The sequence below is a fragment of the Apium graveolens genome, chromosome 9 (assembly GCF_009905375.1).
Source record: "Apium graveolens cultivar Ventura chromosome 9, ASM990537v1, whole genome shotgun sequence".
Lineage (NCBI taxonomy): Eukaryota > Viridiplantae > Streptophyta > Magnoliopsida > Apiales > Apiaceae > Apium > Apium graveolens.
The window spans coordinates 134,319,290-134,335,725 of record NC_133655.1 but is presented as its reverse complement, the minus strand read 5'-3'; the positions used below and the strand labels follow the sequence as shown (position 1 = coordinate 134,335,725).

The 16,436-nt window shown below is 33.6% G+C and overlaps 1 protein-coding gene across 4 annotated transcripts; it reads left to right on the top strand.

Moving 5' to 3' along the window:
- The first annotated feature begins 2,759 nt into the window (after positions 1–2,759).
- On the top strand, positions 2,760–11,628 carry LOC141682691 (topless-related protein 4-like). 4 transcript variants are annotated; one of them, XM_074487393.1, is made up of 26 exons: positions 2,760–2,942; positions 3,086–3,185; positions 3,604–3,783; positions 3,875–3,988; positions 4,425–4,583; positions 4,654–4,831; positions 4,947–5,070; positions 6,222–6,295; positions 6,583–6,760; positions 6,851–6,960; positions 7,055–7,124; positions 7,479–7,552; positions 7,665–7,760; positions 7,837–7,932; positions 8,132–8,259; positions 8,369–8,603; positions 8,690–8,851; positions 8,932–9,030; positions 9,229–9,372; positions 9,676–9,786; positions 9,860–10,039; positions 10,152–10,280; positions 10,369–10,464; positions 10,576–10,764; positions 10,860–11,026; positions 11,119–11,628. In XM_074487393.1, the coding sequence occupies exons 2-26, from the start codon at positions 3,106–3,108 to the stop codon at positions 11,300–11,302; spliced, it is 3,357 nt and encodes a 1,118-aa protein (XP_074343494.1). In that variant the 5' UTR covers positions 2,760–2,942; positions 3,086–3,105; the 3' UTR covers positions 11,303–11,628. The 4 variants fall into 4 exon arrangements, with proteins under 4 accessions (XP_074343494.1, XP_074343493.1, XP_074343495.1 ...); XM_074487392.1 differs by having other exon boundaries at positions 3,075–3,185; positions 6,180–6,295; XM_074487394.1 differs by having other exon boundaries at positions 2,761–2,942; positions 6,243–6,295.
- Positions 11,629–16,436: the final 4,808 nt, after the last annotated feature.

Genomic DNA, 16,436 nt, shown 5'->3' with positions numbered 1-16,436 from the left:
ATTCGTTGTAAACGTGTAGGTCGCTCCACACTTTACGAAAACGAAACCCTGTAAGGGAACAAATAGACTTAACTTCTGCGAAACCTATTCAATGTTTCCCAAAAGTTGGGGGCAAATGATAGGGATAAATAAATTATGATTGTATAATTAAATACTGCATTAATTGTACAAGCTGTGGGCTGCTAGGCCCAAATAAGATGTATAATATCAGACCAGAAAGGTTAAGCCTGATGGACCAGATCACGCCTGTGGAATAAAAAGGCCCAAAAGCCTGATTATTAACTAATTTCGTAATTAATAATAAAGGAAAAATCAGCTATTGAAGAGTCCCGATAAGGATATAAATCCTTATAGATTAGCCTCAAGGGGACCTAAAGGATAAGGAATCAGCTTCCTACTTCCTAGGACTCCTAAGTCTATCCTAATTCAGAGGCTTGTCCACCAAGTCTCCTATACCAAGTCCAATTCAAGGACTCCCACATCTATATAAGGGGCCTCACCCCACAATCAGAACTCGTTTTTTTGACTTGATCCTTGGCAATCAGCAAGGTACGTAGGCATCTGTTAAGGCAGATTGAGTCACGACAAACACAAGAGCAGTCAAATCGACTTGGAGCTCACGTTCCTTAGTATTAAATACAGCAAATATATAGTTTTAATCCATAACAGAATTAACATAGGAAAAGGTAAAAAGGGGAATGGAGTATGTGGGCCACTCCCGCAATATTTTATTGCGCCCTCGCAATGAAACATAGCGGCAATAGCGGATCCTAGCCATTCGTTTTTTACTTCAATGGTCCTGATTTGTTGGTTGGATAGGGTCCCTATCCAACTATGGCTGCGGATAAGGACCCATTTTTATTTGTAATCAATTTAATACTATACTCCAACACGATGAAATGCCCAAATATTATATTAAATTATATGAAATTAAATATAAAATAAAATATTTATTCACATATGTACAATTTATACTTTAATGTTAATAATATGTGATATATATCATAAACTCCCACCGTCTCATAGGTTGTTAACATCGTTAGGGGAGTTGTTGAGCAAATTAAATCATTTGACAATTATACCCCTACATAATATGTGTATAATATTTAATTCACCTTGTCATTATTTATTTATTAAATTATCAATTGTTGTATAATTAATATATGCATACATACGTACATAATGTGTGATATATATATAAATATATAAATTAATACAAAGACATACAAACACATGTATATATATATACATACTCGTATATTCTTATGTGTCATCAATCTAATATCGTCATGAAATGGCGAAATATTATATTAAAGTTCAATGAAATAAAAAATAGAATAAACTATTTATACATACATGTACAATTTATAATTCACTATTAATCATTCTATGACATATATCATATACTCCCACTGTCACATATGTTGTTAACATCGTTGTTAGACATAGAAATTGAAAAATGAATTATGTTGAAGAAAAATTAAGAAAGCGGAGGTAAATTTTGGAGCCATTATAAAAATAATATGTTATTTTAGGATATATTAACAAATCTGTTGGAACATCCCAAAATAGAATGTTATTCGGACGGAGAGTATCATATGTCATTCAGTGAGTAAACTTACAATTACCTATATAGTATGACTCATCAGTCACATTTGTAACACATAAACACATTAAATAATTAAAAAATAAATTAATAATTATTATATATTAGAGTGATTGACATACATAAGACACACAAAATCACTTGCATTATTTTATTTTCTAAGCATTAACATATTACAAATATCATTTAATTATGAAATGGAAAAAAAAATGTATACCAACATAATTATTACTTACTGCGAATTCACAATTGCACAACATACCTTAATGTACTCATGTCAATATGTATAAACAAATAAATAATTCATTCAGTAGATAACAACATAAATATATCGTCAACAATTACGATAAAAACAGTTTCCATTAACAAAATTTAGAGTATACTCGTGCATTACATGGATAGTAGAGTTAGTTTAGACTAAAGAGTAAAGACTCGTTACTGAACCTTTTCTAGTACGAGTTTTTCGTCCCTACTTAATTAAATGGACTTTGTTGGGAAAAAAAAATTGGATTAAGCGAGATGATTTTTAATATAATAATTAACCATGTGAATGTTTTTTTTTAATTCTAGTTTAATATTCTTAACCAGATTAATAAACCTAAATTTTTCACAACCAATTACAAAATCTAAAAGTTTAATGTTTGATTTCAAAGTATATATTATTTTCATCCAGAAAATATTAATCGAAAATATTATTATATTTAGCAATAAACATAGACCAAAGCCATCTGAACAATGCAAAACCTTGAGAACTGATGAGCACACTTTATTCTTCCTTTAGATAAGCACACTTTGTTTAGTCCAATAATTCAATTACAAACAAAGGTTCGTATCACATCAGCAGAGCTACATATCTTTATAAGCAGTCTATCATATCAATAAACAAAAAAGATATATCAATTCGCCCTAAATTTCAACCCCTTATCAAAAAGTACTTATACCCCCATCCTCGAAAACAAAGCCCACGCGCATCACCAAAAAACAAACCACAGGCACGCTCATCCATTCGCCGCGTGCAACCACAAGTCAATTACTGACACCTGCGTCGGATCCACGTTGATTTCATTTACGTCTTGAACACACGCGCTATATATCACGTGATAAACTCACAAGTTTCTCATTCCGTGAGCTCTCTCCATTGATAGCTCTGTATGAATACATATGCCCCCTATATATATCTACTATCTCTCTCCTTGACTCTCCTTACAATTCTCGGCGAGAGTAAAACAATACAAAAAACAAAATATAAATTATAGGTAATTATAGTGATAAAAACGAGTTGCGTCTTCATCGGTGCACTACAGTTCCCTATATATTCTCGTCCCGATCTCCACTGGTATGTATATATATGTGTATCCATATGTCTGATTACAATTAATTACGTGTGTTTGTTTTGTTTGATGTATGTATATGTGTATGTATAGATGTATATGAAACCCTAATTGAGTTTGAAATTGAGAATAAAAAGTGGATCTGCAGGGTAATAGAGGAGGGCAGATATGTCTTCATTGAGCAGAGAGCTTGTTTTTCTCATACTGCAGTTCTTAGATGAGGAGAAATTTAAGGACACTGTTCATAGGTATGTGGTTTCTGTTTTTGTTTTCCGATTTCGTATATACAGGGTCGTGTTTTATGGAGAACAGTATTCATGTGTGAACTCGTGATAGCAATTGTTTTGCACTTTTCGAGTTTTCTGTGTGCATTTTCTGTTTTTTTTTAAAAAAAAATTAGAGAATATTCATGTAAACTGCTTTTCAGCTGAGCACGAATATTTGTATAAAATGTTTTCAGCTGAGCGCGAGGCTGAATATGTAAATTGTTGATTTTTGTTTATGGTGCTGTTTTCAGCTGAGCGCTAGGCTGGACATGTTTATATTTGATTTTTTGATTATGGTGTTTATTTGTGTATTGGCAGGGGGTTTTGTTTCTGGTGTTTTAGTTTTGAGATTGTTTTTTGTTGATGTTTGGTATTGGTGTTTTTTGTTTATGGTGTGAAGGTTGGAGAAGGAATCAGGGTTTTATTTTAATATGAAGTATTTTGAAGATACGGTTACAAATGGAGAGTGGGATGAGGTCGAAAAATATCTGTCTGGGTTTACCAAGGTTGATGATAATCGATACTCTATGAAAATATTCTTTGAGATTCGGAAACAGAAATATCTTGAAGCTTTGGATAAGTAAGTTTTTGTGTTCAATTACTGTGTCTATTTGTTTTGGGGGTTTTAGAATGCTGATGGATGTTATTTGTTGTGTTTTCATTTGATCCAGGCCTGACTATGGGAAAGCGGTGGAAGTTCTCAGGAAGGATTTGAAAGTCTTTTCTACCTTTAATGATGAACTTTTTAAGGAAATTACTCTGCTCTTGACATTGCCAAATTTTAGGTATATTGGCTAATATGTCGTTTTTCTATCATTTCTGAATGGATAATTGGCGGAATCAAAATGTTGTTAGTGGAAAGTTCTGTTGAACTGTTGAAGTGATATTGGTAGATACAATATTTTTTTTTTTGATGCTGTTAACTTTCTCATTTTCTATTCTGATTGATCGCTTAGATCTATAATAATCTTATTTGCTAGTAAGGGGCTAAAGAGAAAGTGTTGTTCTTTTCAAATCATATAGTATAAATTAATTTGTTGATCTTCTCTTTCATCTATTTAATGCCACTATATCAGGCAGTATATGTTTGCCAAGATCTTGGAGGGCATGCTAAGCGTCTCTTATATCAAAAACTGGATGTGAAAACCAGTGGTTGTGGATAAATATATTATGACCTTTTATTTAGATTTTATTGAAATTTAATCAATAATTAATTTCTAGGGAGAATGAACAACTTTCGAAATATGGAGATACTAATCAAGCAAGGTCTATAATGCTTGGGGAGCTTAAAAAGTTGATCGAGGCAAATCCACTTTTTCGAGATAAGCTTCAATTTCCCAGCTTGAAAAACTCAAGGTTGCGGACGTTGATCAATCAGAGGTAATTATTATTATTACTGTCTGTTGTGGATATCTCAAACATTCCATCACCTCCATGTTTCCATTTTCAGCTTGAATTGGCAGCATCAGCTCTGCAAGAATCCAAAGTCTAACCCTGATATTAAAACCCTATTTGTGGACCATTCATGCGGACAAGCAAATGGTGCCCGGGTTCCCTCTCCAGTTACCAATCAGCTTATGGGTTCCATGCCTAAAGTGGGTGGTTTCCCGCCTCTAGGTGCTCATGGTGTAAGTTCACAAGAGACTGTCTCATATTAGTAATTGCCGGACTTCAATAAGAAATTCGGATTTATGATTATTATTATTGTTCAACATGTGACCACTTCTTCTTTTTACTTTTTAGCCATTCCAGGCTTCACCTGCATCTATCACTGCCTCTCTTGGGGGATGGATGGCTAACCCATCCACCATGCCGCATCAGGGGATTCCTGGAGGTCCAATAGGATTAAGTGCTCCTAATAATGCTGGTAATCTTATTTACTCAACACAATTATGTAACTAATATGCGGCAGTACTTCTTATGTTCTCACTCAACTAAACTAGTCAACATCAGTGACCGTATTAGTTAATTATGGTTTATCTATAATGATGTAATAACCCATTTGCCCCACACTGTGAAGTACTTCGAGAGCTCAGTGGTGTATATGTCAAGCTTATGACCTACTGTACTGATACACTATACATTGATTCAAGTTTTTTTTTTGGAAACCACATTGATTCAAGTTGCATGACCACCTTTTAAAATAATCAGAAACAAACATTTCGAACCGCCTAATTTTTTTTAATATTTGATGTTCAAATAGTACAATACATATGATCTGATTTTCGCAGATAAATTGTAGACCATATCATTTGTGTTACTTTGGATTGGTATCAATATGTCAGAATCATATTGACGGAAAATCTAAAACCAGTATTTATATGAAATATATATACATATAATAGTTGCACACCGTTCATAGCGAAGGAATTGACTGATTCTTGATGATGCTTCTGTTGAAAGTCTTCATCCTGGGCTTCACCACTTCAATATCATGTCTTCTGAGTTCCTGGGAGGATTTCTTATCATTGATATAAGGACTTTGACTCGGTGTCTTTTAAGTTAAAGGATTATTTGTTAGTACCTACCAGGAACAGATCTACGTTATGGGTGATGGGGGCACTTGTGCCTATTGATTTTTTATGCAGCATATGTTGCTTATATGCTATTAACACATTATGAGGTTTGTCCCCATGGATAAGGCTTGTAACATTAAATCAAGGGACCGTGGTTGGAATCCTAGTTATTTATTATCTGTTATTATTTTGTGTTTTTCTCTTAAGTAAATATCTTTAAATTGTAAAAACCATTGGGTTTTTTTCGAATCAAGCTGTGCTAAAACCTTTATTGATGCCAGACTGTGGCTGTGTTACCCTTTTCTTTAACTATTTGCTTGTCTAGCATAGTCGCAGCATAGTTTATTTATATTGTTTGCCAGTCATGTTTATTCTAGCTTACTACTTCTCAGCCAAGTATTGCATCCTTACTCTCAATACTTCGTGATAGCATTTCCTTACTCGCAATAATTTTTGATAGCATCTATGCTGAAGCGTCCTAGGACCCCTACTACTAATCCAGCAATGGATTATCATACTGCAGATTCTGAACATGCACTGAAGAGAGCAGCTAGACCTTTTGGGTTAATGGATGAGGTACTGTCCACTCCAATTTGCTCTCAGTTGGTCCTCTTCATTATAATATTTTCACTATGTGCCAGATCTTACAAGTTTCTCTGGACTCTTTTGGGTAAAGATATAGTATTATCACACCATTTTGTTTTTCATATTGTTACTTTTATTTATTTGTTCAAGTTACCATAGATATTATTTGACTGGCAATTGGTTTTATTGGAAACTTTGATTTTGCAAACTGTAGTTTTCTGTCTTTCGCATGGACTATTAGTAATATGAAATGTTTAGCCTGATCCTTTCCACCTTAGACTTCACAGGGCAACAATCTTCCTATCAATATTTTGCCCGTCACGTATCCCAGCCAGACTCATCCTCACAATTCATATTCATCCGATGACTTGCCAAAGACAGTTCTTGCCAATTTGAATCAAGGTTCTGTGGTCAGAAGCATGGATTTCCATCCGGTGGAACAAACTCTTCTTCTTGGTAAGCTCTTACTGAGATATAGCATTATTAGCTTCTACCTAAACTGTGGAATGAAAGAACTATCTTATATCTCTAATTTTTGCATGTCAGTTGGGACGAACATAGGTGATATTTCAGTGTGGGAAGTAGGTAGCAGGGACAGACTTGCTTTTAAGAATTTTAAAGTATTGGACCTTGGGGCATGTTCAGGGACTCTGCAAGTAAACAATTGTACCCAATAATTATGCTAAGGTATGAATTATGTGTCTTGCTCCTACAACTAATTATCGAATTGTTTCCTTTCTCATTGTACAGGCATCGCTAGCAAATGAGTATACTGCCTCGGTCAACCGGGTGATGTGGAGTCCTGATGGAACATTATTTGGTACATTTCAGATTTTTTTTAATTGTTTCTAATATATGTTTTCACTAAATGGATGTTTCCAATTCAAATAAATTCTTCCAAACTGAATGACACTTCCTTAATCATCAAATTATCTAAAACTTTCCATCTATGTGTATGCTTTAGATCGTTGACTCTCTCTCTCTCTCTCTCTCTCTCTCTCTCTCTCTCTCTCACTCTCACTCTCACTCACTCTCTCTCTCTCTCTCTCTCTCTCTCTCTATATATATATATATATATATATATATATTATGTAACAATGAAAAGTTGATTTGTTGGTGATATATGTTTATCAGATTAGTCGTTCAATTATGTATATTCTATTCTCTGATTCAGGTGTTGCATACTCTAAGCACATCGTGCATATTTATACTTTTCATGGGGGTGACGATTTGCGGAACCGCTTAGAGGTTTGTACTATGTATTGAACTTGAAACAACCATGTAGTTGTATATCCTATCTGGGGTTATAATTTGTTTAGTTTATTATTTTTGTTTAACTATTTTAATTATCAATCTCCAGATAGATGCTCATGTTGGCAATGTCAGTGATCTTGCCTTTTCACATCCAAATAAACAACTGTGCATTATAACTTGCGGGGAGGACAAGGCTATCAGGGTTTGTTTTGTTACCATATACATCGCACAAAAGGATATGGTCATGGTTGTAGTATTAAGAGCTTAGAAATATGCAGGTATGGGATGTTGCAACTGGAGCTAAGCAGTACAGTTTTGAGGGTCACGAGGCACCTGTCTATTCTGTATGCCCGCATCATAAGGAAAACATTCAGGTACCTAATTATTGATAACGCGCCTTCTTTTTATTACAAGTATATAAAGTAAAAGAATATAGTTGGGAATTGGGAAGTAAAGGCAGTTTATGCGACTTGAAGTATATAATATCTTTATATAAAGCAGAAACTACATATCATCTTACTAATCTTAATTTAGAACATTACATTTAATTAACTGTTTTAATTCTTGTGCCAGTTCATTTTTTCAACATCTGTTGATGGGAAGATTAAGGCCTGGCTTTATGACAATATGGGTTCTCGAGTTGATTATGATGCACCAGGACAATCTTGTACTAGAATGGCCTATAGTGCTGACGGTACAAGGTACAAGATGCTTTCATATATCTTTGTCTTCTTTGTTTCCATATACTCTGTAGCTGGTGGCTTAATCTTTTAGATACTTTGTATCATTTTTTTCCTGCGCAAATTGCAGACTTTTTTCATGCGGGACTAGTAAAGATGGAGAATCCCATATTGTTGAATGGAATGAAAGTGAAGGTGCCGTCAAGCGAAGTTATGTTGGTCTTGGAAAGCGATCTATGGGTGTTGTTCAATTTGATACGACGAAGAACAGGTTCTTGGTCGCTGGGGATGAGTTTGTTATCAAGTTTTGGGACATTGATAATGTTAACCTCTTGACAACTATTGACGCAGATGGTGGATTGCCGGTAATAACAAAATGACTTGTTGAATCCATATACTGAATTTTTCTTTACGTTACTTATACTTTTTTCCACCTGTTGCTTTCTCTTAGGCTTCACCATGCATCCGATTTAGCAAAGAAGGCATACTTTTGGCTGTTTCAACAAGTGAGAATGGTGTGAAAATATTAGGGAATGCTGAAGGTCTTCGTCTTGTTCGTGCGGTAGACAATAGGGCACCTGATCCTTCTAGGGTTTCTGGGATTGTTGCAAAGGTAAATTACCAACCTATACAGAAATTTATTGAATGGCTCTAAGTTGGTCATGATTATTAACATAAATTGATCATTCGCAGTCGCCTGTTGTTGGAGCATATGGTGCTTCAAGTTTGTCTGCTGTAACAAACATTGGTGCTTTGGAAAGAGGTGCACCCGTCACAGCCATTGTGCCACTGGTAAGTACAGACATTAGTGTGATCTGGAGAAGGATACTTATCTTTGAATCTATGGTTCTATTTACTAAGTCAATTTTTTTTCTTTTATATGTAAATCTACTGCTGCAATTTGTTATATCAATCAATTTTTTGACAGGAGGTTTGACATGGCTACTTTTTTGTATTTTTTTTTACTAATTTAGCTATTTAATCATGTAGAATGGAGATGGTCGATCTTTGCCCGATGTAAATCCCAGAATAACTGATGAAATGGAGAATTCGAAGGTTTGGAAGCTGGCAGAAATCAATGAACACGCTCAACTTCATTCGCTGAGACTGCCTGACATTCTATTATCCGTACGAGTATGTATCTGTTAGTTGTGCATAACATTATGATGTTTTTTGATATTATTGACATATGTACTGTACAGTTGAGGTTACTATCATTATTATTTTTTCCGATATGATTTGAAGAACTGCTAAGGTGGGTTATTGCACTATTTAATTTATAGTTTTAAGTGTAAGGGCATTCACTGCATACAGTTGTATACATCCTCTCCAACAATGTAATAGTTGTTGAACAGTAGACTAAATTCTCTGTGACTGATATCGTACTGGGGTTCCTGTTCTTTAGTGCAACTGCTTATGGTTATTTTGTCCTATCAGATTTCCAGGTTAATTTATACAAATTCAGGAGCGGCCATATTGGCGTTAGCATGTAATGCTGTACACAAACTTTGGAAATGGCAGAGAAATGAACGGAACCCGAGTGGAAAGGTACTTTTTTGGCTCTTAAGCTCTGATACAGTAATTATCTATCCTTGTCTCATCAATATCCTTCTATTTGCAGGCAACTACAAATGTTCCACCACAATTATGGCAGCCTTCTAGTGGCATATTAATGACCAACGATATCAGTGAAACAAAACCGGAAGATGCCCTCCCGTGTTTTGCTCTTTCGAAAAATGATTCTTATGTCATGTCTGCCTCGGGAGGAAAGATTTCTCTGTTTAACATGATGACATTCAAGGTAACTAATTCCACAGTTTACAGTTGGTCTCTGTCAATTTGATTTTTGTATTTTCTGTTTTCGTAAATTTATTAATTTGTTGTGACATTTTTAATTCACTTTCTCTGTGCAGACTATGACGACATTTATGCCCCCGCCTCCTGCTGCAACTTTTCTTGCCTTCCATCCACAAGACAACAATATTATTGCAATTGGCATGGAGGACTCTTCAATACAAATATACAACGTTCGGGTTGATGAGGTCTTTGCCAGTACTGACACCTAATACTTTGTACCTGAATTAAGTGAATATATGTTTCTTCGTAGTCTATAACTATTCATTTACATAGGTGAAAAGCAAGTTAAAAGGTCACCAGAAGAGGGTTACTGGCCTTGCCTTTTCCAAGGTTCTAAATATACTTGTATCATCAGGAGCCGATGCTCAGGTATTTCTGTGGTCATTAATATGATCAACATCTTTGCCACATGTAGAAGATGTTATATGCTTATGTCGAATGTCTCTAGATGTGTTATAGTCATTTTCATACTCGTTTCAGATTTGTGTTTGGAGCATGGACGGATGGGAGAAGCAAGCTAGTAAATTTGTGCAGATTCCTGCTGGTCGAGCACCAAACCCTCTTGGGCAGACCCGTGTACAGTTTCACCAAGACCAAAAGCATGTGTTGGTTGTCCATGAAACTCAGTTAGCGATTTACGAGGCACCAAAGCTTGAATGCATTAAACAGGTTTGCAAATATTAAGTTTACTCCAACATCTGATGTCGTCGTTTCTAAGTTGAGTTAAGTTTGAATTTGTCAAATTCCAACCTTTTTTTTATCAGTGGCTTCCCAGAGATTTAAGTGGCTCAATTACTGATGCTACATATTCATGCGATAGCCAGTCCATATATGCGACTCTGGAAGATGGAAGCATTAATGTTTTTACTGCCACAGCACTCAGTCTGAGGTGTTGGATTAGCCCCGCTGCTTATTTACCTGCAAATCCTAGGTATGTGCGCTAAACACCAAAAAATATAAAAAATTATTTAAGAGGTAATGTGATCAATGATTTCCCTCGTAACTTTTGCCACTATTACACAGCGTGAGGGCATATCCGCTTGTCATCACAGCACATCCTAATGATCCGAATCAGTTCGCTTTGGGACTTAGTGATGGTGGCGTTCATGTTCTTGAACCCCTGGAATCAGAGGGAAGGTGGGGTACCGTGCCTCCTAGTGAAAATGGTGCAGGCCCTAGCACGAACCCTGCCTTGGCAAGTTCGTAGCAAACTCCCATCAAGGTGAACTGTATATAACTTCAAATGCTCCCAAAGACTGTTGCAGAGGAGATATAGTTAGGAACAGAATGTTGTAGGACAGAGCTCTGAATGCGGCGTAGTGTTGAATATAGAATATGTTGCAGGCCGTGGGCCTGGAGAAGTCTCTCCTTGCCAGATCTACATTAGTATAATAAGAAAAGGCCAAAAAGAGAAATAACTTCGAACTGATGGAGGAAAACTTAAAATACTTGATGCTCATCACAGATGATATAATTTACAGTTTCTAGTATCTCGAAGTACGAATATTTAAATTTTATGATTCCCATTTTACATGTTTTGAGATCTTGGACCAATTAGCAATTTATCATGCTGAATATGGGTTTTTTAAGGTTAGCAATTTATCATGCTGAATATGGGTTTTTTAAGGTAGTATAGGTGTTTATGTTAAAGGGGCGTTTTGATAATGGTTGAAAATCAGAATAAGAAATGATAATCAAGGATAGAGAATGAAATGATGTGGAATCCCATTTGCATCTCATATACCAAAATTACTAATTTAGATATTATTAAATTGGTATTGATTTAAAATTCTGATTCTCGTTGACTTAACTCATTAATCATGAACTAAATGGTCAAAATAAAATAAAATTTGTAGGCATTCATAAATAAATTAAATTTATTTTCATATTTATTATTCTCTGTTTTTTTTTATTTGTCATTTTGATTATTGCACACATTTCAATGTATCTTGACTAGTTGGAAATATTATTTAATTTTTTTTATGAATTAAAATATAAGTTATCTACTTTTATTATAAAAGAAAGTTAAAAACGATAATTTCTAACTAACCGCTCAAAACACAATATGTGTAAAAGTCAAAGTGACAAATAAAAAAATAAAGGGAGTAATTATATATCTACGGGACTGAAAAAACTGAAGTAACTTTAAAAATTGTTGAAAGTCGTAAATATTAAATTATAATTATAATTAAATTTTCTCCACGTTGAAACATGGTTATAACTAACAGAAAGCAGTAGCCTCGTAGAAATAGAAAGTTTAGTTTTTTTTTTACAAATAGGAATTATATCCTTAGGATCTGTTTTAAGATATTTTTAGTGTAAACTAGAATCGACCCCACAACTAACATAATTTCACCGGAATAGTTCCGGATCAATTAAGCATAAATTTTGAAAATACTAAAAAATTTAAAAAACAATTTAAATATGATATATCACATTAATAGTTGGCAACCTTCTTAATAATAATATGAGACACCGTGCATATGTGCCTACAAATCGAAATTAGTCATATTTTATGCCACGTTATTTTATAAAAAAATTAAGAAATATATTTGGGGTACCTAACATTACTCATAAATTTTTAAACCTTAAATATTACATCATGGGTTAATAATAGACAAGTAAACTTACTCCGTGTCTCATTCATTCGTATATGTTTTCCTTTTTGAGATATACTCACTCCATCTCATATTAGTTGTCACATTTCTTTTTATAAAAGTTAAATCGATCAATTTTTGACCAAAATTTACATATTATTCTTAATTATTTTTTATTATGTTCAATTATAAATTATTAATAAACTTCTGTCAAATTTAAGTCAATTTGACCGACACAAATCCAAATGTGAGAATTAAAATGAGATGGAGGGAGTATCATTTAATTCTATATATTTGAAAAATTATCGAAAATAATAAAGTTCTAATTATAAAAATAAACTAAATCCACTACTTTTTTATATTACATTTTTTTATTCACTTTTTTTTATTTTTTTTCATAAAATTACATAATTATTTAACCTTTATGTCCATTTCATTCGTATAGAAATCAGCTGAACGACTAAAAGAAGTAAACTCAGTAGATGGTGAGTCGGTGACTGTCCATCTTAATTTCATTGGGGTCATCTGGCCTGTACAGAACTAATGTAATTGGGAAGGGGATTGAGCACAAATTTTAATGAAGAAAGAGAACTAGCAATAAATAATAGTAAGAGTTAACCATTGTTTTTTTAATATCAATCCAATTTTAACGTTTTGGGCTGCTCAGCGAAATTTGAGGCCGAACTAATTAATTTTATCCAGTTTAAATTTAAATTAAGTTCATTTCATTATGGCACATTCACAAATGGGGCTGCACTTGCACTCAATTCTATTTTCACCCCACAAATAGATCGGACCTGATTTATCGTTTAAAGATTTGAACCGACCCGAATATAACCATTTTATTCCCGGTTCATAAAATAAAAAAAATTGATTTTCAGTCGGAACCGATCCAAAACCTGAAAAATTTCCGTCCGGACTTGAATGGATCTGAATTTATAAATAAAATTATTTTAAATATACTTAATGTCTTAAAATGTCATATATAAAAATTAAACATTTACACATATCAAAAAGGGTTCATTTTTCAATTATCAAAGCAGTTATATTATTCAACATGACAGTTATTCTTCAGCATGGCAGTTATTTCCAGTTATTTGAGAAATGTTAAATGTATTTGATATTAGAAAAATTCTATTTTGAGAAATATAGGGGGATTACGACAATGAACCAATGAACGAAGTTTTTTACGGTAAGTCCCATGTGATGAAAACCATGGGCTGAGGTATTGTATCATTATTTATCGTTGCCGCGTATTTACTTTTATGGATCATTGTTTACCTAGAACACACATATTTGTGCACACACACAAGCCGAAGGTCTTTTGAGGAAACAGTCTCTTTATTCTTTGGAACGAGGGTAAGTCTGCGTACGATATACCCTCCCCGGACACTGTCATAGGCGATATTATTGGGTACGATTGATTGATTGATTGATTGATTGATTGATATTTTAATAATCCAATTTGATAATAAATTAATATAATGGAACAGATTGATACAATACTCTAAATTAATAAATTTCGTATTTCATATAATAAAACATTGATATTTATATATTTAAAATTAAGCCCGCGGGGGTTGGCTTAGTTGGTTAAAGAGGGGATAACTATCCTCTTGATCATAGGTTTGAATCCTACTGGAGGAGCTTAGTTGGTTAAAGAGGGGATAACTATCCTCTTGATCATAGGTTCGAATCCCACTAGAGGAGAATTTATGATTATGCCTCATGAGCCAGAACTTGTCGATTAAATGCAGTTTACTTTGGTTCATGTGGTTTGCAGGCTATTGCGTGAGCTCGTAGAGTTTACCCAGTGCACACCCGAAGGGTAGCGGCTGCGGGTTATTTACGATAAAAAATAATTAATATTTTCTTTTAAAATAATAAATTATGTATTTAATTTTAAAATTTATTGTCTTAAGAAGTAACATAACCTTTTCATGTATATATATTTGAAAGGAAAAAAAATAAATTGTATAAAGTAAAATTTTATATAAATATTAAATAAAATGGTCCATATTGGCCTGATCCTATTTTAATCTGAATTTTTTTGATCTCGTCCAATCTTAGAGATGCACAAAAAGTCTGGTCCCGAAAAATCTGGCCCGGCCCGATCCAGTCAAAGCCCGGCCCGGTCCCGACCCAGTCAAAGTCCGGCCCCGTCCCGACCCAGGCTTAGGGTCTCGACGGGCCCTATATTTTCAGGCAAAGCGCAGCCCGGTTAAAAGCTCGGGTTTCGGCCCGACCCGGTCTTTGGCCCGACCCAATTAAAAGCCCGAAAAAGACCGTTTAAAATCTGATTATTCTAATATATTTTCCTATATATTTATGAATTTACATTTAATATGAATATAAATAATACTTTAAACACATATATATTTACATATACGTGATTAATAATATTATTTATATACTTTATTGCAGGATTACGGAAAGAAGATATAGTAAGTACACTATATATATTTGGATAACACTGGTAAAACATATTATTTTATAAACATGTTTATTTTTTTCCAAACTTAAATGTTTTCAACGAAATAATGTTTTCATAAAATATTTCATGCAAACTAATACATTTTTATGATGATCTAATTGCTAACATACGTAGTCTTCAGAATCTCTGATAAAACTCGATCTGATTTAAATTTTAAAAAAAACCCGGTCCAATCCGATCCGGCCCGAAAAAAGTCCGGTGAGGCCCGCCTCGAGGGCCCAAACGGGCTCTAACATTTTCGGAAAACCCGGTCCGGCCCGGTCAAAGTCGATCCCCGAAAAGTCTGGCCCGATCAAAATCCGGGCTTTTTAAGGCCCGGTCAAAACCTGGCCCGGTGGGCCTTTTGTGCATCTCTATCCAATCCCAATATCGAATATAACTGATTCGATTATTAATGTAAAAAAAAAATCGATTTTTGGTCTGATTCGTTGTCCACCCTACTCACGAATTATAAAGTTAGTTAAGGGCAAATCCAATAGTGATCCAAAGATCCAAATTTGGGGCAAATTACCCCAAATTCCATTCCAACACTGATTTAAATGGTGATCCAAATTTGGATCAGTGAACAGTAGTGATCCAACCAAATTTGGATCACTTGGTTTAATATAAAATAATGGTTTTGTTATTTATAGTTTATGAAATTTTGAATTGATTTTTGATTATTTAATTATATAATTAATAACAGAATATAATTAATAGTAAAAAAATTATTTTTAAAATAAAACTTAAAATAATGAGAAAACATAAATTTATTAAAATTTAAAATAAAAAATAAAGAGACACATATCGCACTTAGAGATGCATTAATTGAGCATTTGTGGGAATAATTTATTAATTCGGAAAATTAGTGTATATCAATGATATTTTGTATATTAATTATTGCAATAAATGTGTTTTTCGTGGATTAAATGCACAATTTTAATATTTTATGTGTATTAATTTGTTTTTGATTTAATTAATTTATGAAATATTATATAGATTGTTAATAATGATTAAATGATAAATTTAAGATAAAATTACTTAATAAGATATTTATATATTATTATATGTAAAATGTAATTTGGATCAAATATTTGGATCACACTGTTGAAATTGGTTAGAAATTTGGATCAGTTGATGATCTAAATTTAAATTTTTGGATCATAATTATTAGAGATGGCCTAAGTGTCACAAAAATACTAAAAGTTTTTGGTAAAAAAATAAAATGCTAAAGTGTTTACTTTAGTGCATTTGTCACACGTTTGTCAGCA

What these genes read in the sequence shown, in the direction of transcription:
- LOC141682691 (XM_074487392.1), top strand. Translation starts at nt 3,106, where the DNA reads ATGTCTTCATTGAGCAGAGAGCTTGTTTTTCTCATACTGCAGTTCTTA. An exon ending in CTTTTGGGTTAATGGATGAG is followed by an intron (nt 6,296 to 6,582) that starts GTACTGTCCACT and finishes TTTCCACCTTAG; the next exon opens with ACTTCACAGGGCAACAATCT. An exon ending in TCACAGCCATTGTGCCACTG is followed by an intron (nt 9,031 to 9,228) that starts GTAAGTACAGAC and finishes TTAATCATGTAG; the next exon opens with AATGGAGATGGTCGATCTTT.